The sequence below is a fragment of the Dioscorea cayenensis genome, chromosome 19 (genome assembly GCF_009730915.1).
Source record: "Dioscorea cayenensis subsp. rotundata cultivar TDr96_F1 chromosome 19, TDr96_F1_v2_PseudoChromosome.rev07_lg8_w22 25.fasta, whole genome shotgun sequence".
In the NCBI taxonomy this organism is placed as follows: Eukaryota; Viridiplantae; Streptophyta; class Magnoliopsida; order Dioscoreales; family Dioscoreaceae; genus Dioscorea; species Dioscorea cayenensis.
In genome coordinates, this window is record NC_052489.1 from 24,550,568 (window position 1) to 24,573,163 (window position 22,596).

Genomic DNA, 22,596 nt, shown 5'->3' on the forward strand with positions numbered 1-22,596 from the left:
ATATATTGTAAAATAGTAAGGCATTCAAATAAAAAATATGAGTATTTCGTTTAATTCTGATATTCCACAAAATTACTCGGAACATGAGGTCCTAATATTCGATAGTTTTAAAAATTATATTGTAAAACGGTAAGACATTCAAATATTGAATTGTCTAAAAAAAAATTCATTTCACGTTGGGTCAATGGTAGTTTAATTGCATTCAGATGTAATCCATATTCCCATGATGGAACTAGCTTTTTCTCTAAACGAATCCCAATTAAGAGCTCATTCTTGAAAATATCTTGGTCAATGCTGAGTTGAATTAGCATTAATTTGATTTAATAATATGATCTTATAATGAGTGTGAACTTCATCGGCAAAAAAAAAAACAAAACAAAAAAAAGGGAAATAGACTAGCTAGTTAAACATGAAAACGCCATCAAGTATTTTTTTAAAACCTTTTTTTTTCTAACATGAAATTGTACTTTATTCATATTTTTATTTTCAAATTGACGAATGCATGACATCTCGTTAAAATAATAACAATAATTTTAAAAAAAATACAATGAGAATGACTAACTCCAGGTAACAATGAAATTACCCTAATGGTCCCTCATACTTGTCTTACATGATGATATTATTCAGTGTTTTTTTTAATCTACTTTATATTTTACATGAGGCTAATCATGACATGAGATGGTTAATGAACCAGTTAATCAAAAGGATTACTTCTCAGTTCTACTTCTAACAGCTAATTAATATGGTTTAAAATTAAACTGGTGGTTGAATTTATATTTAAAAAAAGTTGGCAGTAATTATGCTAGTCATTTCTTTAAGATTAATCTTGATACTAAATGAATCTTTTAGCCTTTTTGACTACTTTAGTTTTGGCATATAAACTAATGAAAAGAAACTAACATGATGGCTAAACCAAAGCTATATAGTTTTTTTACATTGACTTAAAATTCCAGTCATACTAAAACAGGATTGTTATTGTCATGTGATTTAGAAACCAAAGTCTTGGTGTACCAAATTGTCAAGAAATAGGACAAAAGAATATCAAGCATTCAAACAAGGAAAAAGCACAAAAAATCCAAATAATATGGGGCGAAACAGATACAAACAAAACATAGTGCTTTGTTAGCTAGTCATCTCAGCTTCACAATCATTCAATTGAAGCACACATGATTCATGAAAAGTATAAACATTCAACTCATTAATATGGTTCTTTTCTTAATTTCTAGTGCTGTCATTAGTATGCATGATTCCCTTTAAAGAGGCAACAAAACACAAGAACATGGAAAGTTATATCACAAGAAGCGAAACTAGTTTGAAGATTTCATGATATTATTTCAAGCACCACACACAAACACACGTACACACTATATATATATATGAAGTACTAAACCCTACTGATCATCTTCCTTGATAAAACCCTCTTCTTCCCTTCACCTTTCTCTTTGTACTCAATCTCTATGTCTTCTTCTCTTCTCTTCTTGGCGGCGTCTTCTTCTTCTTCTCTCTTGACTTCTTGTTGTTGTCCTTCTTCTCTTCTCTTAGCTTCTTGTTCTTCTTGCTCTCTTCTCTTAGTCGCTGCTGCTGCTTCTTCTTTTCTCTTAGCTTCTTGTTCTTCTTCCTTCCCTCTCTTAGCTTCTTGTTCTTCTTCCTCTCTTCTCTTAGCTTCCTCTTCTTCTTCCTCTCTCCTCTTAGCTGCTTCTTCCTCTTCCTCTTCTTCTCTTCTCTTAGCTTCTTCCTCTTCTCTTCTTTTCGCTTCCTCCTCTTCTTTTCCCTCTCTCCTCTTAGCTGCTTCTTCCTCTTCTTCTTCTTCTCTTCTCTTAGCTTCTTCCTCTTCTTCCTTCTTTCTCTTAGCTTCTTCCTCTTCTTCTTCTCTTCTCTTAGCTTCCTCCTCTTCTTCCTTCCTTCTCTTAGCTTCTTCTTCTTCTCTTTTCTTAGCTTCCTCTTCTCTCCTTTTAGCTTCTTCTTCCTCTTCCTTTCTTCTTTTAGCTTCCTCTTCTTTTCTCTTAGCTTCTTCTTCTTCTTCTCTCTTCCGCTCAATCTCTTCCTCCATTTTTCTCTCAGCTTCCTCAGCACAAGAAGCACACTCCAGCATCACAGCATCATTCTGAGAAGCCCACAGCTCCTCAACTGTCTCATTCCCCACATTAAAAGACATGGCCAATATATCCTTTCTTATAGTCCTAAACACAGACCACTTCCCAGCAAGAAACTGAGGATAATTCTTCTCCACATTACTACTAAACCCAACAAACACAAATGAGTCATTGTTAAATGATATATGTGCCATTGGATGAAACCTTGGCACTATGAACACATCCCCTTCTTTCACCTTAAACCTTTCATTCTGGCATTTACTTATTCCTTCATCCCCTCCCACTTCACTTGGACAAACAACTTGCACCATTCCTTGCCCATGTATTGCTATTGCAATCTCTGTTCCTCTTTGATTCCAATGAGGTCCCATCATAGATCCCTACACCACATGAATAAAAATCATCACTTATACATATACATACATAATAAATTCATGCTATAGCTAGTGATCATAATTAATTGAAGTATAGAATAATAATTAATTAATTAATTAACCTTAGTTAAGTTGACCATGAAAACTCCAATGTCACAACCTCTGAGAGCTTTGAAATCACTGCTAGTGACTGCAACACTCCAACCATTGCAGTTCTCCACATTATGTTTGGTTGTCAAGAGGTTGAATGCTCTTGTTTTCTTCTTCTTTTTGTTGTATATCATGTCTAGTGGTCTCTGACTACCAATTATGGCTTTCATTAATCTCTCATCCCAATTTTTAAACCGGCCATCTGATTCATTCTCAACCTTAAATGGAACTATTGGTGGAGGTTTCTCTACCCCTTTGATTGTCTGAATTGCTTCTTCAGAAACCTTAATTTTAAATCAAACAAGCATAAAATTAAACATAAATATACACAATAATACCAACATATATACATATATGTACCAATTATTATCATTGCTTAATTAATATATATTTCTCTCACTTGAAAGCCTATTTGAAGAACTTTATCATCAAATCCTCGAACAAGGTCACTGAGATTTGAATAAGCATCCACAAAGTTCTCCTACAATATTGTTAAAGCTCCACCAAGTCAAATTATATATATATATATATGAAGATCAAAATTAAAGATAACAATCATAATATCATACTTGTGTATCAAAGATAGCATGAATCCTTAGCTTCTCTCTTGTAGCATCAGGATGGCTGTGAACATAGAACACAGTACCTTGATCAAGCTTATAAATGTCTCCTTTCTTCACATCCAAACTATCAGTTCCATCATCTCCCACCCATGTCACTGTCCCCTTCCCTTCAAACACACATTAATGATTAATAGAGATATATACATATATAAACTCAAAACTACATGCACCAATGAATTAATTCATCATATATATATATATATATATATACCTGTGTGCACATAAAACACCATGTCAGCATGAAGAAGAACAGGGAGAAATAAAGAGCCAGGCTCCATTGTGATGAACTGAAGATGATAAACCCCTTTGTATCTATCAAGCACATCAAGAGCAGAGATCAATCCAGAGTCGCTGGAAGATAAAACTTTCCTGCTTTCCTTGTCCACAAGAGGTCTAATACTTGGAAACTCATGATCTGAACACATAACTGCCTCAAAGAGAAGAAAACTCAGAACAAGAACAAAGACTATGGATCTGATCTTTGGTTTTCCCTCCATGTTTTCTCACTTCTTTTGGTGGTTATCTCTGACTTGAGATAATTAAGAACGAAGTGGGGAAGAATGGGGGTGAGCTTCAATTTATAAAACGAAGATGATGAGCTACGTGGTGGGTTTTGGATGTGCATGCATGCCACGTTGCATGGTTGAACGATAAAGAGGATTAGTTTCAGGGCTGAGGGAATCTTCATGGATGATTGACACGTGGCAGTGTCTATCAATCTGCATGTGGACTTTGCTTGTGATTGCTATGTTGTCTTTGTTGTTGCTAAAGTGGTGTTGACTTGTTGGTTCACTAGCACATTATGGCCCTTCATTGGACTTTGGAATGCGTGCATGCTGTGATGAAATTGATAGTTAGATTAATTGGACTTGTTCCACTGATGTAGCTTTATTCATCTCATACCGCATCAGAAATTATTCACTGATTGATGATTAACTATTTTATACTCTTTCCACTCTTTTTTTTTTATTTGTTTCATTTATTATTTATTATTTTTTAATTTATTTATTTCAAAATTTATGAAAAATTAAATATTATTTTTTTCTTCAATAACTTCTATTAAATTATGTTCAACTACATATTTTACTAAATTATATTATATTTTTAAAAAATGATATAAAAAAGTTAGTATAATTTTTTATAAATTTTATATTATTAACTGATTTTAATTATGTTTCTTAATTTACGTGATTTAATTAAAGTAAATAAATAAATAAATCAGAAGAAGTATTTTACAAATAAAATAATTATATAATAATTTTATGCTCATACAAGCACAACACGAGCTTAGTTAATCAATATTATTTACACACAGATATATAATAAAAAAAAAAGGAAACAACTTCCTTACAAACTATCTGATCATATATCAAATCATAAAATGCAAGCATCTTCTCCACTTGGCCAATCTGTAAGACATGTAGAAAAAAGAGACCATAAGAAATGGGAGAAAAGGGAAAGGCTTAATAATGCTAGAGATATAAAGAGATGGTGACATAAATCTCTCTTAGGGTTTCCACTTCATACATTGAGCCCATGCATGGCCAAGACTAACAATTAATGGGTCTCTGTGTTGCGCGTGGAGACAACGCTGACCATGTGAGCAAGAGAATATATTCCAACACTGACCTTATTTTATTAGAGAGTTATTAATTATATATATATATATATTATTAATTCAACTTAAAAAAGATCCATTAAGTTAATTGAAATAAAACTCAAATACTTAATAGTAATTAGTGAAGTTTGGATAAATAAAGCATAATTGAGAGTTTAGAATCTAATGGAAAGGTGATTAAGGATATCAAGTAATTAAGTAAAGGATAGAATGATCAGCAACTATAAGATCTTAATTGATCTTGTTTTCTTTTTTATTTAATTTTTGGTATTCAAAAGTATATATGACGCGACGGCTATGTTGATATCTTTTAATAACTTTGTGAAAAGATAAAGTTGGATCAATTCATGGGAAGTTTTAATTTTAAATTCAAGTATCATATTATATAAGTCACGTATGAACATTTATACGTACATCAAACTTAAATCATACAAATTAATTACTTAGCATTGCTTTAGCATTTTTTCTCACATATATATATATATATATATATATTTGAAGAGCATCAAGCATGGGGGACAACATGTGAATTATAATGGACCTTAAGATGCTCATCACTTGACTAAATTGAACCATGCATGAAGGTCATCATATTCAAAGTATATCTTGGTTGGGGCCTTCAACTAACCCACCCATCAAAGTTCTAACAAAATTTTATGGCTTCTGAAACACAAAAGAACACCTACAAAGAGTCTACTATCTAACCAACGCTCTTAAAGGTAACAATCATCACCCACTCACAATCCCATTAATTTTCTAATGAAAATTTAAATTATTTCCATTATAAAGCAACAAAGAATTAGGTGAGGATTGAGTGTTACATATATGTTTGATGTTTTAAACATTATGAATGTTTTTATTTTATTTTTTCATGTTTTAGTAATATTATTATTAGAAAATATATTATGTTCATAAATAAGGTGATATGGATAAGCATGACATTAATATGCTATATTGTTTTTTTTCCTGTCCATGGCTCCATTAAAAAAAATAATTTGATTTTTTTTAAGATAAAAAAAGACAAAGTTTAGTGCATAAAAATTGAAATTATAAATAACATAGTTAGTTTTCTATCATCTAAGAAAATAATTCTCGTATATCACTCTAATGGTTGAAATTTTCGTATCTTATACTCATAAACGTCTCATTCATCTAAATTTCTCTAAAAAATACTTTTGATTTGTTGGAAGTTTGAGCTTAAGACTTGGAGGATTAAAGGAGAAAAACAGAACAAGGATAGTTTGCTGAGAAAAGATAGTAATTCATTAATCTAACTTCAGCTTAAATACAACAAAAACCACTGACTGATAGAAAGAAATACATGGACATGATTTGACACAACTATATCCTAAAAACCAGCCACAAAACAAGCCACTACACAACTCTCAAAAAAACCGAATGAAAAACAAGCGGAAACAAGGAAGAACATTGACTTATTGGTAAAGCTAAAGTCTTACAAATGAATCGAAGCATACATTAACACTCCTCCTTGCTTTAGTTGCTGCAAATGCCAAGCTTATCCCTTAAGAACTCAAACTTGCTTCTTGGTAGAGGTTTGGTGAACAAATCTGCTAACTGAAGATCAGTTCTGCAATACTTTAGACTAACAAACCCTTCTTTTTGCACTTCTCTAAGAAAGAACATCTTGATGTTAAAATGCTTGGTTTTTCCCATGAAAAACAGGATTGTTGGAGATAGAAATTGCAGCCTGATTGTCCACAAACACCTCAGTGCATCCTTCTTGCTTCAAATTCAGATCAATCAGCACTTTCCTTAGCCATAAAGCTTGATTTGCAGCAAATTGTAGTGCATAAACCTCGACTCTGCGTGGATTGTGCAACTATTTCTTGCTTTTTACAACACCAGGAAAACACACCTGATCCAAGATTAAAACAGTAACCTGAAGTGCTCTTCATATCATCAGCAGATCCAGCCCAATCACTGTCTGAATACCCATGCAAATAACACTCCTGGCTTGCATTATACTTTATGCCAAAATTTAGTGTTCCCTTAACATATCTCATGATCCTTTTTTGCGACTCTAAGATGCGTTTTCAGCTTGCACAATTTGTAAATCTAGACAATAGACTTACAGCATGCAAAATATCGGGCCTAGTTGCTGTCAAGTACATGAGACAACCAACCAAGCTTTTGTAGAGGACTGCATCAATTCTTTCAGCTTCATCAAGCTTGCTTAGCTTTTCCTTCTGACACATAGGAGTAGCCATGCTCTTGCATTCCTCCATTCTGAACTTCTTTAAGATCTCCTTTGCGTACTTCTTTTGACATATGAAGATCTCATTCTTTTTTTGCTTGATCTCCAATCCAAGGAAATAAGTCATTTCACCCAGATTTGTCATCTCAAAGGAACTTTGCACATCCCTTTTAAATTCCTCAACAAGCTCAACATTGCTTCCTGTAATCAGCAGATCATCAACATATAGAGATATCACAACAAAATTAATTTCATCACCTTTGATATAAAGAGTTGTTTCACTTAGACTTTTTTTGAAACCCAACTCCATCAAATGCTCATCAATTTTTCTGCATACCAGGGCCCCTTGGAGCTTGCTTCAAGCCATATAAGGCCTTCTTGAGTAAATAGACTTCATTTTCATGCCCTTTAACAACAAATCCTTCAGGCTGCTCGACATAAATCTCCTCCTCGAGAATACCATTCGAAATGCAGATTTGACATCTAGTTGGTACACTTTCCGACTCCTTTTGTGCAAAGAATAGCAAGTAGCAATCTTATGGTATCCAATCTAGCTACGGAGAGCAAATGTATCAAAAATCGACACCAAAGATCTGAGCATACCCTTTGACAACAAGCCTTGCTTTGTGCTTGTTAATGGAGCCATCCGCATTCAGTTTAGTTCTGAACACCCACTTCATTCCTATTACTTTTCTTTCCTTTGGCCTCTTCACAAGCTTCCAGGTCTGATTTCTTTCAATCATGGTAAGTTCCTCCTTCATTGCTAGCTCTCCATTTTTGGATCCTTTTTTTAGCTTCCCCAAAAATCTGCAGGGTTCAAGGATTGCAACATTGCAACTCGATAAATGTCGAGAGCAATCTTGTGCCTCTTACGTGTTCATCATCCACCAACTCTTCTTCGTTCAACCGAGGAGATGTAGTTGGTTCCGCTTTTTGCCCAATTCCATTTGTCATTCTCCATGAAATGCACATCTCTACTTATCGAATTTTTCCTAGTATGAGGTCGGAAAAATTTTTGTAAGCCTTTAAGCTGCATGCTATATCCCACAAAAGATTGCGACTCCGCCTTCTTATCAAGCTTATCTCTCTTAATCTGTGGCACATAAGCAAAACACAAACACCCAAATACTTTGAGGTTTTTTAAAGAAGGTTTGTAACCATACCAAGCCTCAAAGGGTGTCTTTTCTTCCACTGCCTTGGTTGGTAGCCTATTGAGCAAAAAAAACAGCAGTGTTTGCAGCCTCTGCCCAATATTCCTTTGGCAAGTCTTTCTCATGAAGCATGCATCTGGCCATCTCCATAATTGTTCGATTCTTTCTCTCACTAACTCCATTTTGTTGAGGAGTATATGGAGCTGTGAATTGATGTTCAATTCCTGCTTCCTCACAAAACAGGTTGAACTTATCAGAGTTGTACTCCTTGCCATTATCTGACCTTAAGGCCTGAATTTTGCATCCACTTTGAGTTTCTATCCACTGCTTGAACCTCCGTAATACACCGACGAACTTCGATTTGAACCCCGAGAAAAATAAATCCAACACATTCGAGTATAGTCGTCAATGAAGACTATATAATACTTACTCCCATTGAGTGAAGGAGTTCTGTGAGGTCCAGCCAAGTCTGTGTGGATTAATCTCAACCTTTCAGTAGCTCTCCAGGTTGCTTGCTTGAAAGGAAGTCTTGCTTGCTTCCCAAACTGACAAGCCTTGCAGTCTGGTAACTCAGCTTCTAAGTGAGGTAGCCCTTGAACCAATTTCTTCTTTTGCATATTCAGCACTGCAACATGATGGAAATGGCCAAGCCGTTTGTGCCAGATTTCAGCCTGCATCTTTTTTGTAAAAAATGCTGCTTGCTCCTCCTCCAAAGGATCTAACTCAAAGCTCTTCCCTTTCATATTTACTTTGAATACATCGTTACCATCTGAATCTTTGATTAAGCACTGCTTGCCCTCAAAGATCACTTTGAAACCTCTTTCAAGTAGTTGACCAACACTCAGTAAATTCTGATTGATATCAGGTACAAATAACACATCTTTGATTAATTTTTGTACCTAAGAAACTCTCAACCCGCCACAATTCCTTTTTCCTTTGCTGACAAGGTACTCTCCATTGCCAATTTTTCACCTTGGAGATATATGATGTGTCCGAGCTCCTTGAAGAGATCTCTATCAAAGGTCATGTGGTTGGTGCGACCCACTATCCACGACCATTTTTCCACTTTCATTAGAACTATTTGTTGCAAAACAAGTTGCCACAAAAAGTTGCTCTTCCTCTTCCTGATCTGCAACTTGAGCCACATTTCTCTGTTGAAGGTTGACTTGAGTCACATTTCTCTGCTGCATATTGCTCTTACAAATCTTCTGGTGGTGCCCCATCTTTTGACATTTTTCACACTGCACGTCTGGCCTTCTCCAGCATCTGAAGGGTGCATGACCCTTCTTTCCACAATGCCTACAAGGAGGAAAATCATATTCTGATTCTCCATTAGTGTTTGGAGAATCTGAACTTGCACATTCTTTCTTGCTTTTCCAGATCTTCTTTCCTTTTCCAACTTGGCTTGATTGGACTCTTGCCGGTAATGCCCCTTCTATTGATCCTTCATTCCTCATGAGTCTTCTCTGTTCCTGCGCCTGTAAGGCAATCAACAACTCTGCCAGACTGACTTTCGACAAGTCTTTAGTATTCTCTAAAGAGGAGATTGTGGCTTCAAATCTTTCAGGAATAGTTACAAGAACCTTCTGAACCAATCTAGAATCAGGAAATTCAGTGCCAAGTAATCTTACTTTGTTGGCAATGCTGAGTAATCTGTTGGAATACTCTTTGATAGTCTCTGAATCCTTCATCTTCACCAATTCAAATTCCCTGATCAGATTGAGAACTTGCATCCCTTTGATTCTTTCATCTCCTTCATATTCACTTTTGAGGAAATTCCAGACTTTGAATGCAGATTTCTTGGTCATGATCCTGACAAAGATTTCTGGTGACACAGCAGAAAACAGTATAGCTCTAGCCTTCGACTTCCTTGCCTTCTTCTCCTTATGATTCTTGATCTGTGCCAGTGTTGGGTTTGCTGGCAATTCAGGAACATCATACTCTTCCTCAACAGCTTCCCAGAGATCATTTGCTTCCAAATAAGCTTCCATTCTAGCAGCCCAAACATGGTAATTTTCACCATTAAAGACAGGTGGTGCCAATGATGAGAAGGGTGTTTCAGAATCCATGGAAAAAGAAAGGTGTTTAGATGGGTTTCTCTTACTCACAGGTCCCTCAAGAAGACAGCTCTGGTACCAATTTGTTGGAAGTTTGAGCTTAAGACTTGGAGGATTAAAGGAGAAAAACAGAACAAGGATAGTTTGCTGAGAAAAGATAGTAATTCATTAATCTAACTTCAGCTTAAATACAACAAAATCACTGACTGATAGAAAGAAATACATGGACATGATTTGACACAACTATATCCTAAAAACCAGCCACAAAACAAGCCACTACAGTTTCTATATTTCTAAAAATCCCTTGATTTGGAAGGAGTAGTATCTTGAATACTACTTATACTTAAAAAAATAAATAAATAGCCAACGACCATGTGGTCTATTGGCATCGGGTCTTTTACATAGAGTGTTTGTCTCGAGTGTCGAGCGTAGCTCCCCGAGTTCGATCCCCATCTCACGCAAGGTGAGGGCCCGGTTCGGTGGTGAGCGCGGCTCTCCCACGTGTTCATCCCTGGGTTCCGGCGCTTATCGTCTTTCTCAAAAGTAAATAAATAAATAAATAAACAAATAAGTAATAATAATAATAATAATAATAATAATAATAATAATAATAATAATAATAACGCGAAAGGTGAAAAGAGGATGATACTTTGCAGGATACTTTTGATAGGTGGGTCTGTGATACACTGTATCCCATGCTTTATCTAACTTTTTTTTTTCCTTGAAATATTATTAATATTTCTTTATCTCTTATGATTTGTTCATCATGCTCATGCATGCCATCAACGATCTGTGTGACCAAACGCTTTATTCCTTTCTGATGGACTAAGGATTGATATTTTTTTTATAGCCCAAATCAGACCATTAAAGTTGGCCAACACTAACTTGTTCCCCTTGCTTTAGACATGATCCAACATTATATTCTTCTGGTTCAGATTAATTCAGGCAGGTTCATACTGCTTCATCAATTTTTCTTTTTCTTATATATATATTGTTATGACCGAAGCGAACGAAAGATTATAACGACAAAGGAGAAACACAATACAAGAGCACCAAACACAATGAAGTATAAAAAAAAATAAAAGAGACACACAAGATGTACCAAAAACCCCCAATGCATGGAGAAAACCTCTGACGGTAAGCTAATGAAAATATTCAATAATATGGAGAATAAGTAATTACAAAGCTCTCACAATTTCAATGACGACAGAAACCCTAGTTTTGAAAACAAAACATATATAAGGCTAACTAACTCACCAATTACATAAACGTTTATATTTTAAATTTATAACAATCTAATGTGGCTAACCAAACATAATCTGATTTGGGCTTACCCAAATTATTGAGACAAACTCAATATATATATATACATAATTTTATCAAAAAATATGACATAACTAAGAGATCATAAATATTGAAAAAATAACCACGAGACAGAATAAACAAAGTATTTTATTAAATGGGCGTATGTAACCTAACTTGTATTTTAATAGACATTTAGTGAAATCAAAATGAATAATGTTATTTGTAAAATATACAATTATACACCTAACTACATTGGTGAATCTATTTTGATTAATGAACTATAAAAAATTACAATTACATCATTTAAGTTTTGATTATTATATTTTTATTTTTATTTTTTTTTTGACACTTATAGTGCTAATTGCAAGCTGAAGGGATTCGCTATATCATACATCATAACCAATGAGATTAATATTTTTTTTTTTTAAGTTTCCTCCTCTTTCTCCAAAACTCTAATCCTTTTTTCCCTCCGTCATTAGTATCGAAACCCTATCATTAAGCAAGAGAGAGAACAATGGGCAAAGTAGTGCCCATGGAAATTAGGAAAAGGAGATAGGTGTTTTTTCCCTTGTTTTTCTTATTTCTTTTTCCCTCTAAGTTTTTTGGCTTTGTATGGTGTATATCTACTATAAAATAGAAGAAGCATCCAATTTATCTCAATGTTTTGTAAAAATTATACTTATTTGAAGATTTTTTTAGTTGATAAAGAAGTTCTTTGATCCATAAAGAAGTTTTTTTTTTTTTTTTGAAGAATTTGATTTTATTTTTATCCAAAATAATCTAAACTTGAGATTGATTAAAAATTGGATGCTGAGGTTAATTATGACGAAGATGCAACAAATTCTTTTTTTTTTACCTATATTGATTTTTATCCTTATAATGCAGCTTGCAAAATATATATATATATATATTAGCAAAGGATTTTTGCCCACTAAAAAAATAAACACCTATAATGATGTATTTATATGTGACACAATGTGCTTGCATACATGTTATCCTAAAAAATTAACAAGATAGCATTAATATCTATACCACATTGAATCACAATGATGTGGAGGGAACTTTTGATAGGAAAGAAGATTATGTTGGTCGAGTCACTATTTTTAGCGCAGTGCTGATTTGGAATGCCATGTTAGTTTATCTTTAAACACAAAAACTATATTCAAATCTTAAGTGATTTAATTGTAAATTTTTATAATTCAGTGACAAGGATAGGAACACCCATATAGCTCGGTGATTACATCTGTATATTTTACCCTTTTTTATAATAAAAAATTACCAAAAGAATACGAATAACCATATTATATCAATTTTTTATAAATATTTAATAAAAAAAATGGAACAATGCAAAGAGTGCCACTGCTTTGATTCCTCGCTGTTCATTAATTAATACTTGAAAACTTGATTAGCCCATGGTTTTACAAATATGGTCAAAGATAACATGACATTTAAGACAAATTATAAGTTAGCTTCCAATTTTGTTTTGTTGATTGTTTTTTAGATAAAATTGGTCCCTGTCCACTTGAAAGTGATTTAGGTTAAAGTGTGCCATTCAGCCAAACATTAAAAGCTAACTAGAGTGATCATTAGAATATTAAAAGGTACTTAATAAGTTCTTAATGACTACTAAATTGTTTTTTTTATTTTATTTATTCATAAAATCATCTAATTATTGAAACTACAATATATTCATGATTTTATATGACTTCTTTCCAAATAAAAAAATGCTACGATTGGCGTATGCACGCTATCGTGTATAAAATATATACATTTTTTTCATGAATGAATACAAAGAGAACATTTTTAAATTTCTTGTTAAACTTTCTTGATTTTATCATATTGATATATCTGTCTAAATCAATCCAATTTTTCCAACCCATCATTGTAATAAATAAATAATTAAATAAAATTTTAAAATTGTAACAAGATGAAACAAAACTAACAACAAATTTGCTTGATTATATTGTCTATTTATATTAAAAATTTATTATGTTTATTGGTTGATGGAATCCTAAGTACTTGAAAGACGGTTATCAATAACTGATCGTGTGAGATAAGTTTTATTTATTTCAATCTCAAATAAAATAAATTGAATTCACACTTTGCTCCTAACGTAGGGAATTGACATCCACAAACTTAAGTTTGAAATGGTGGAATTTAACAAGAATAATCTAAGACTCTTTTTTTAAATTACTTGAAAAATAAAAAAAAAATAGTAGTTTTTGTACCATTTTTAATTGATCATACGTTAAAAAAGTAATGAAATGATTTTACCCCAAAAAATTTTACACATTATTATATAAATGTACATATCTAATTGACTAATTTTTATAATTAAATTTTAATTTAAAATTTATTTTTATTACTACTCTAAATCGAATATAGTGTTACAATTATTACACAACTGACAACTCCTTTAAAAAAAAAAATTATTACACAACTAATCCTTATTGATTATCAGGTTCTTACACAGTGAGTAGTACACATGCAACCCAACATGAAAGAGCTAATGAAAAATTATAAAATATTTGGGAAAAGACGGGCTAAATGCCAATTTCAAACTTTTCACAGGAGTAAAAAATTTTATTTTATTTTTAGAAAAAAATTAATCAGAGGAGATTCTAGATGACTTGTTCACAGATGTGCCAACCTTTGTCGTCTTCTTGTTATCTTCCATGGAAATTACCTGAGATACCCCCCCTCAGTATGAGACAGTACGAAGAGCAGCTTTGAGATTCACGCTGGCCCTCCGACAACGATGGACATGCAAGAGTGTAATATACGGTGTCTCAGGGCATGAACACAGCATAAGAAACAAGCAAAATCCCTTCTTAAGAAACCAACGAACATTCCATCATATTTTTTATTTATTTATTTATAAAAAAATATTTAGAGATTTATAATCGTTAAATATTTATATAAACTATGAGAAAATGAAAAAATCAATTCTAAATCAACTAATTAAATAAAATTAAGACTAATTATCATGCATGATATGCTACACATGAATCATCATAGAAGAGTCTCATTCATATTCAAATCAACCTGTTTTTCTCTCTCTCCAATCTCCATGCAATCAAAGTTCAAACATGTCAATTTCTCCATGATTCTTACCAAACAACTCTCCAATAAAAAGCAAAGGAAAGCATCTTGAGGGCGTGGCAACCATAAACAAAAAAAGTAAAAGAAAAGAAAAAAAACAAACTAATCTTTCACACTATTAATCATTAACAAAACATAATCCAATAATAACATTCAATTAAAAATAAATAAATAAATAACACTCATGCAATTCTATTTGCCACCTTCTTTATAATTCCCCTCCATTGCTTTCTCCCACCTCCCCCCTCTTCCAAGTTCCATCTCATGCACACACATACACAAACACAGAAACTAAAGAACATGAGCAAGCAAAACATAGAAGACCAAGAGTCCAATGTTACTGTTAACGTGGATGACTATTATTATTATTACTACTACGACGAACCCACCTCAGTGTTAGACTCTAACCTCGCCGGAAGTCCGGCCATCATCCCAACGGACTTCACCGCCACCTTAGACTACTTCTCCACCACCGACAACTGCTCTTTCCTCATCCCTCAAAAAGACCACTTTACCCTTCCTCCTCCTCCTCCTCTTCTTCCTGCTCCTATCTCCTCCAACCACGACCAACTCCTTGATATCCTCTTCCGCGCCGCCTCCTCCATCGACTCCGGCAACCTCACCACCGCTCACCTCCTCCTCTCCCATCTCACCCACCTCTTCCCCTCCATCTCCGGCTCCGCCCTCCACCGCTCTGCTCTCCACTTCAGAGACTCCCTTCTTTCCCTCCTCTCCGATCCCTACCTCCCCACCGACCTCCCCGCCGACCTCCTCCTCCGCGTCACCGCCTACAAGACCTTCTCCGACCTCTCCCCTCTCCCACAATTCTCCAGCTTCACCACCAACCAGATCCTACTCGAATCCCTCTCCTCCTCCTCCTCCTCCTCCTCCAAGTCTCTCCATCTCATCGACTTCGAACTCGGCCTCGGTAGTCAATGGTCCTCCTTCGCCGAAGAGCTCGCCGTCCGTTCTCGTTTCTCCCGGACTTCTCCTCCATCTCTCCGCCTCACCGCCGTCGTCCCTACCGACTCCCTTGACTCCTCCCTCGCTGCCGACAACCTCCGCGACTTCGCCCGTGCTCTTGGCCTCCGCTTCTCCGTCGACCTTGTTCCCGTTTCCAATCTCGGCACCTTAGCCCTCTCCGCCATCCGCTTCTCCCCCGGCGAGTCAGTTGCCGCTGTCCTCACTCCCGCCATATTCCACCTCCTTGGATCCGCCGGTGAGCCGGAGGACACCTCCGCCTCGCTGCTCCGTTTCCTGCGCCGCGCGTCACCGCGCGCCGTTGTCTTTGTTGATACTGAGCCGTGCTGCTGCTCCAATCCGGAGCCGCCGCCGCGGCCGTCGTTTAAACGGCGGTTTGCGAGTGGGATTGAGTTTTACTCAGCGTTGCTTGAATCGCTCGACTCGGCCGCGTCGGCTACTGGGTTGGGGGACGACTCGGTCCGGCGAATCGAGCGCTTCTTGATTCGGCCCAGGATTTCCTCTACTGTTGCCTCTTGCGGGGCTCTATCCACGTCGTGGCCGGAGATGTTCGCCTCCGCCGGGTTCTCGCCGGCGCCGTTCAGCGAGTTCACCGAGTCACAGGCCGAGTGCTTACTCAGAAGAGCCCCAGTGGATGGGTTCGACGTGGAAGGAAAGGAAGGTGCCATGGTGCTGAGCTGGCGAGGTAGGGAACTGGCTGCCACGTCAGCTTGGAAGTGCTAGTCTGGAAGTGGGCCCCGGCCTCCATATTTGGATGTCAGTTCCGTAGTCGGTTTTTTTCTAGCCACTACTGTCTCTCCTTAAATACCTGTTCAGTAACTTAGATGTTGTGTTTCATTATCATATTCTGTATTTTTTTTTTTTTTTTTTTTTTTGTTATTATTTTAGATAGTGTTGTGATTTTCTTTTGCTTTGAAATATCCTTTATTGGAATAAATAAATAAATAAATAATATTATGATTTTGTTTTCAGTGGTTGGAAAATTTTAAAAAGTTGCATATGTATTACAAATTTACAATGGTGGTATTTACATAATTACATATACACTCATTTTTGGGATATTGAGAATTAAAACATATTACTACTTTTTTTTGTTGGTAAACATGTATACGTGGTGTGTGTTCTTTGAGATGTTTATAGTATCAATATGTGTCCTTCCTGTTTGTTTAGGTTGAATACTGATCAACACTTCAGTAATATGACAGAGGGCACCTTAAGCCATAAGGCAACAATACGTTTCAAGATTGATATGATTTCATTGTAAATTACTTAAAATGCATATCATCATACACATTATACACCATTGAATAATTGAAAATGCATGTTTTTCAACAGAGTTTCTTTCAATTTATGAAATTTTAGAAAAAAAAAATTTTAGAAATAAGTTTTACGTCTTTTATAATAAACATCACCAAATCATGGTTCTCAAAAGACTACTGAATATAATGAGAAAAAACAAAAACAAAAAAAAAACCACAATATATATCAAACTTATTTATTTATATAAAAAACTTGGATTATAAATATGTACAGTTTATTTAAATTGTTTTTAACAAATATGATATAGTTAAGGGTACGTGCATAAAAATAATGATTGTCAATTGATATGTATTTACTTGAGTAATAAAAATTCTGCAGACTAAGCCTTATACGGTGGGGTCATTATCGCTATAATAAAGACATTTACATTCTTCTTCAAAATTTATATCCATATAAATTATAAATTTTACTATATTAAAAGAGTAAACTCAAAATAATGCATAAAGAAGTATTAAATTACATAAATTCACTTTTTCCAATTTTTTCATTAAAAAGAAAAATATTGGCTGTGTATACTCGGCAAGTAAATGATTAATTCTTGATAAATAAGTTAGAGCTTACATTATTTTAAATTTAACAAGCAACTTCTTATATCTTTACCTTTTTTATAATTTTTTTGTTATATTTTTTTTAAAGTGTGTTTTGTTAAGAATATATGTTATAAATGTAAAGATAGTAATAAGAATAGACAGCCAGAGTATTTACCAAAAACCCAAAAACCCTGAAGAATTAAGTTCTTCTTCTTCTTTCTTCTTTTATTTCTCTCTTTTCTTTCTCTTCTCTATATCTTCCAAAGTATACAAAATGAGGTGGTATTTATAGGGGTTACTAAGAGTTGAATGAGCGGCCGGGATCGATTCGATCCGACGATCCAAAATACTACAGTTGGTGGAATAATACTGATCGGCGATTATCTAGAGTACCACATGGGCGGTACGCTACGATGTTGCGGTTGCTACGATGAATATCTAGAAGTTGCTATAGTAATGCCTACTGCTATCTGATGAAATTGCTACGATGGGCATCCACTAAAAAAATATTTGTTTATAACACTCCCCATTGGATGCCCTACGACCGAAAGGATATACCTCGTTAAAACCTTGCTAGGAAAAAAACCCGAGTGGGATAAAAACCTAGCTAAGAAAAAGAGTACACTATCCTGGCACATTTGAGGGTTCTTGCCTCATTAAAAAAACCTTGCCTCGGAAAAAAACCCATTGGGACAAAAACCTTGGCGAAGGGAAAAAAAGAGTGCAGTCTAGCACTCAAATAAATAACTTTTTAACTCATATCGAAGTACTTACATCCTTAAGTCTTCTCATCCCGATTTTGTATATAAGTCTTTGGTGAATGCACTTAGGGAAGTGATTTTTGTGAATAGATCGACTGATTCTCACTTTGGATTGAATCTTTTTGAACTTCTATAACGCCTTCTTTCCGGAGATCATGAGTGTAGAAAAAAATTTTGGTGATATATGTTTCGATTCAGTCACCTTTAATATAACCTCCTTGTATTTGAGAAATACAAGCATTGTTGTCTTTATAAATTCATGTAGCATTTGTTGTTCTTGATGGTAATTTGCGGGGATATTATATATGCCCAATCATAGATCGTAACCATTGGCATTCACGACTTGCTTCATGGAGAGCTAGAATTTCGACATGATTTGATGAAGTAGTCTGTAAGAGTTTGTTTTGTGGAACGCCATGAGATAGTCTGTACCATTGTAAGAAAAACATGTATCCGAGTCCCGAGATCGCCCTTTATGAGGATCGGGACGGATACCCAAACGATCAAGAAAACACCGTGAGGTTGGATGACGACTCATGTCGATAGAATAAACCCAGATCTGTAGTTCCTCGTAAATAACATAGCACATCTTTTACTCCTTTCCAGTGTCTTCGCGTCGGTGTAGAACTGTATCTCGCTAGAAGATTTACTGCAAAAGCTATATCTGGTCTGGTATTATTTGCAAGATACATTAATGCACCGATTGCACTTAAATATGGACTTTCTGGACCAAGAATGATCTCTCCTTCTTCCGGTGGGCGAAATGGATCTTTCTCGAACATCAAGAGTTCGGACGACCATTGGCGTACTCGAGTGGATACGCCTTCTCCATATTGAATCTCTTCAAGCACCTTTTCCGTATAGGGTTGATTGATGCACAAATATTCCACGAGTATAAGTGCTCGATTTGTATACCTAGACGAATTTGGTCTTTCCCAAATCTTTCATTTCAAATTCTTTTTTTCGAGATATGATCTTTGCGAGTTGCAATTTCGGAAGGAGTGCCTACAAGATTTAAATCATCCACATATCTCGCTATCACAACAAAAACCGTTAGTATAACTTTTTAATAAACACACATGGACATATACTATCATTTTGGTATCCTTCTTTTTATAAGATATTCATCTGAGACAGTTATACCACATCCGTCCAGGATTGTTTTTTAACCCATAAAGAGATCTCGTAATTTAATAGAGTATAAATGATGATTATTTGTAATGTTTGTTTTTTTCTTTATCCTTCATGGATTTTTCATATATATGTCATTTTCAAGTAATCCATACGGATATCTCTGTGACAACATCCATCATCTGCATATCTAATTTATTACTTTTCGCCATGGCAATTAAAAAAATCGAAAAAGTAATTCCATCCATTACTGGAGAGTATGTCTCTTCATAATCAATACAGGCATTTGAGAAAAAAACCTTGAGCAACCAGGTCTTGCTTTGTATCTCATAATTTGATTATTTTTCATTTCTTTTTCTCACAAACACCCATTTATAACCCGATCTGGTTTTATCCCTTCCGGTGTTGGCACTATCGCCCAAACACCTCACGCTTTTGATAGGGAATTTAGCTCGACTGGATAGCTTCTTTCCATTTTGGCCAATCATTTCTTTGTCGACATTCTTCGATGGATCGTGACTACGGATCATTATCGGATTTATTTCTATATCTCGTAGCCACATTGTAGATGAATATATCATTTATTTCGGTCTCATGCCGATTGAATCTTTGACCATCATCTACATAGCAAATTGAATTTTTCAACATTTTTCGAAATATCATCCCCCATTGATTCTTCATTAACGTGTTCGAGGGTTTTATAATTTCCTCTCCCTTTTCACATGGGAGATCCTTATCTTTATTTTTTTCGCTTCCTTTTTCTAGGAGTCGAATCTTTGGCACCAATTGGTCTTCCACGTTTTTGTCGTGGTTTATTTTTCTACTTGATTTTTCTTTCAATGGATTCTTAGGAATCTCAATTCTTGCAGGGAGCATTCGCAGTGGTATATATGATTTAGTTACCATTTTTAGTATCGATGAATGCATCGGGTATTTCATTTGCAATATTTTTGCAATTTAATGATCCTTTGAACTTCAAGTTCACATTCATTGGTACGAGGATCATATGTATGTAATCGTGATGCATTCCATTCAATTTCTTTTGGCTCATTTTGAGTAATCATTTCTCACCCTAATGCAGGGGAAGACGACTTCATCAAAAATGACAATATGCAAATCTTGCGATAAATACATCCCCTGTTAATGGTTCTAAATATCGTATAATTGAAGGGGAATCATAACCAACATATATACCAAGTCTGCGTTGTGGACCCATTTTTTGTATGATTTGGTGGTGGTATTGGCACATATCATTGCACAAACCAAATATTCTTATATATGAAATATCGGGCTCTTTACCCATAACAAGTTGGTGTGGTGAATATAAATTACATGCGAGTGGGTCGGATCCAGTATTAAAAGTCTGCAGCATGCAAAATAGCATGACCCCACGCACTTGTAGGCGTTTCGTCCTTAATAACATTGGACTGAGCAATAATCGGAGTCTTTTAATTAATGACTGCGCTAACCCATTTTGGGTATGTACATGAGACTCTTGGATGCTCAACATGTATTCCAACTGCCATACAATAATCATAAAATGATTTTTGATGAAAATTCACCGAGCATTATCAAAAAAGCGAATTGTCTTTATGGGATAATCCGAAAATTGTGCTTTAAGCCTGATAATTTGTGCTAATAACCTTGCAAATGCTACATTTCTTGTAGACAGCAGTGAAACATGGGACCATCTAGTCGATGCATCGATTAAAACCATAAAATACCTAAATGGTCCACATGATGGATGTATTGGTCCACAAATGTCTCCTTGTATTCTTTCTAAAAAAATTTAGGAGATTCACCACTCACCTTTGTTATAGAAGGTCCGGTTATTAGCTTTTCCCATTGAACATCTCTGAACATGCATATTCATTATGTGTTAGGATTTTTATAATCCTTCGAGTGGGTGTCCATGAGAACTAGTAATAATCCGGCAGCAACATAATAGCACCCGGATGTCCAAGTCTTTCATGCCATATTTTTAAATATCTCGGGTCATTAACCTTCCCGGGTTAATACTGTATGTGATTCCATTACTTTTAATACGTGTAAAAATATAATCCTGAGGATATACAGGGAAAGCTTTCAAGTACACGTTTTTGGCATGAAATAACTTGTGTAATATAAAGATATTCTTTTCCTTCCTTATCAACTGTCTCTAAATGATATCCATTGAGACGTATATCTTTAAAGCTTAAAAGGTTCCTCCTAGACTTAGGGGAATAGAGAGCATTTTTCATCTGCAAGGATGTTCCATTTGGCAACATCAATGCTGCTTCTCCAGAACCTTCAACCAGGTCTGATGACCCTGCTATTGTGGCTATACATGCCTTTCTCATTGATAAGGATATAAAATATATTTTTCTTGTCAAAATAGTATGCGTTGTCCCTGATCAATAATCGATTCATCATCGACCATATTCTAACAAAACAAAAGAAAAAAATATAATTTAATAAAAACATAAAGACATATTACAAACTAGTCTATAAGAAATCGACATATCTAAATATGTATTTTTCGAGTTACATTTAAATTATTTATGGAATTATCCTCAATTGGATCAACTATGGGGTTGTCGAGCAAAATTTGTCTCAATATCTTTACCTTTCTTGTTTTTTTAAGTGATTCTTGGTAAAAGGTGGACAAAAATGTTTTGGGGTCCCGCAAATTCGGACCAATGACCTTCCGAGCCACAACGATAGCATGTATCTTTCTTTGTCTCTAACCCCATCTTGTGGCTTTGTTGCTTTTGTTGATGTACATCAATTCTGTTATCGCGTGGTCCGATATTATTTCGGCCCCCACCACGACCGCGTAGTCCTCGACCACCCTCGTCCCACCACGGTTTTTAAAAACCAATACCGCGACCACGCCCATCTTCTTTGCCCAAAAATTAATTTACGGCGGTGGTGCCGATCCGGATGGTCGAGATTGATGATTCCGCATCAACAATTCATTGTTTTTGCTCCGCCACAAGGAGACAAGAAATTAATTCGAGAATTTTGTAAAAATTCTTTTCTCTATATTGTTGTTGTAATATAACATTTCGATGCGTGAAATGTTGTAAATGTTTCTCGAGCATCATTCCTTCCATCACTTTGTTTCTCCACGAGACGTAGTACTTGAAAACAATTTTTAAATAGCTCGGAATTATATTCTTGCGCTTTTTAAAAATCTTGAAACC

The 22,596-nt window shown here is 35.1% G+C and overlaps 2 protein-coding genes across 2 annotated transcripts; one reads left to right on the forward strand and one right to left on the reverse strand.

Moving 5' to 3' along the window:
• Positions 1-1,384: 1,384 nt before the first annotated feature.
• Positions 1,385-3,752, reverse strand: LOC120249267 (vicilin-like seed storage protein At2g18540). The gene is made up of 5 exons (XM_039257776.1): positions 3,452-3,752; positions 3,187-3,347; positions 3,018-3,098; positions 2,590-2,901; positions 1,385-2,473 (listed from the first exon to the last, which is right to left on the reverse strand). The coding sequence occupies exons 1-5, from the start codon at positions 3,735-3,737 to the stop codon at positions 1,385-1,387; spliced, it is 1,929 nt and encodes a 642-aa protein (XP_039113710.1). The 5' UTR covers positions 3,738-3,752.
• Positions 3,753-14,921: 11,169 nt separating this feature from the next.
• Positions 14,922-16,536, forward strand: LOC120283638 (scarecrow-like protein 15). Its single transcript, XM_039290346.1, has one exon. The coding sequence runs from the start codon at positions 14,953-14,955 to the stop codon at positions 16,390-16,392; it is 1,440 nt and encodes a 479-aa protein (XP_039146280.1). The 5' UTR covers positions 14,922-14,952; the 3' UTR covers positions 16,393-16,536.
• Positions 16,537-22,596: the final 6,060 nt, after the last annotated feature.

Excerpts from the sequence above, each read along its gene's own strand:
- LOC120283638 (XM_039290346.1), top strand. The coding sequence starts at position 14,953 with ATGCACACACATACACAAACACAGAAACTAAAGAACATGAGCAAGCAA.
- LOC120249267 (XM_039257776.1), bottom strand. The coding sequence starts at position 3,737 with ATGGAGGGAAAACCAAAGATCAGATCCATAGTCTTTGTTCTTGTTCTG. Across the intron at positions 3,348-3,451 it reads GGTGTTTTATGTGCACACAG|GGAAGGGGACAGTGACATGG; the intron begins GTATATATATAT and ends GTGTGTTTGAAG. Across the intron at positions 2,902-3,017 it reads TTCTTCAAATAGGCTTTCAA|GTTTCTGAAGAAGCAATTCA; the intron begins GTGAGAGAAATA and ends TTTAAAATTAAG.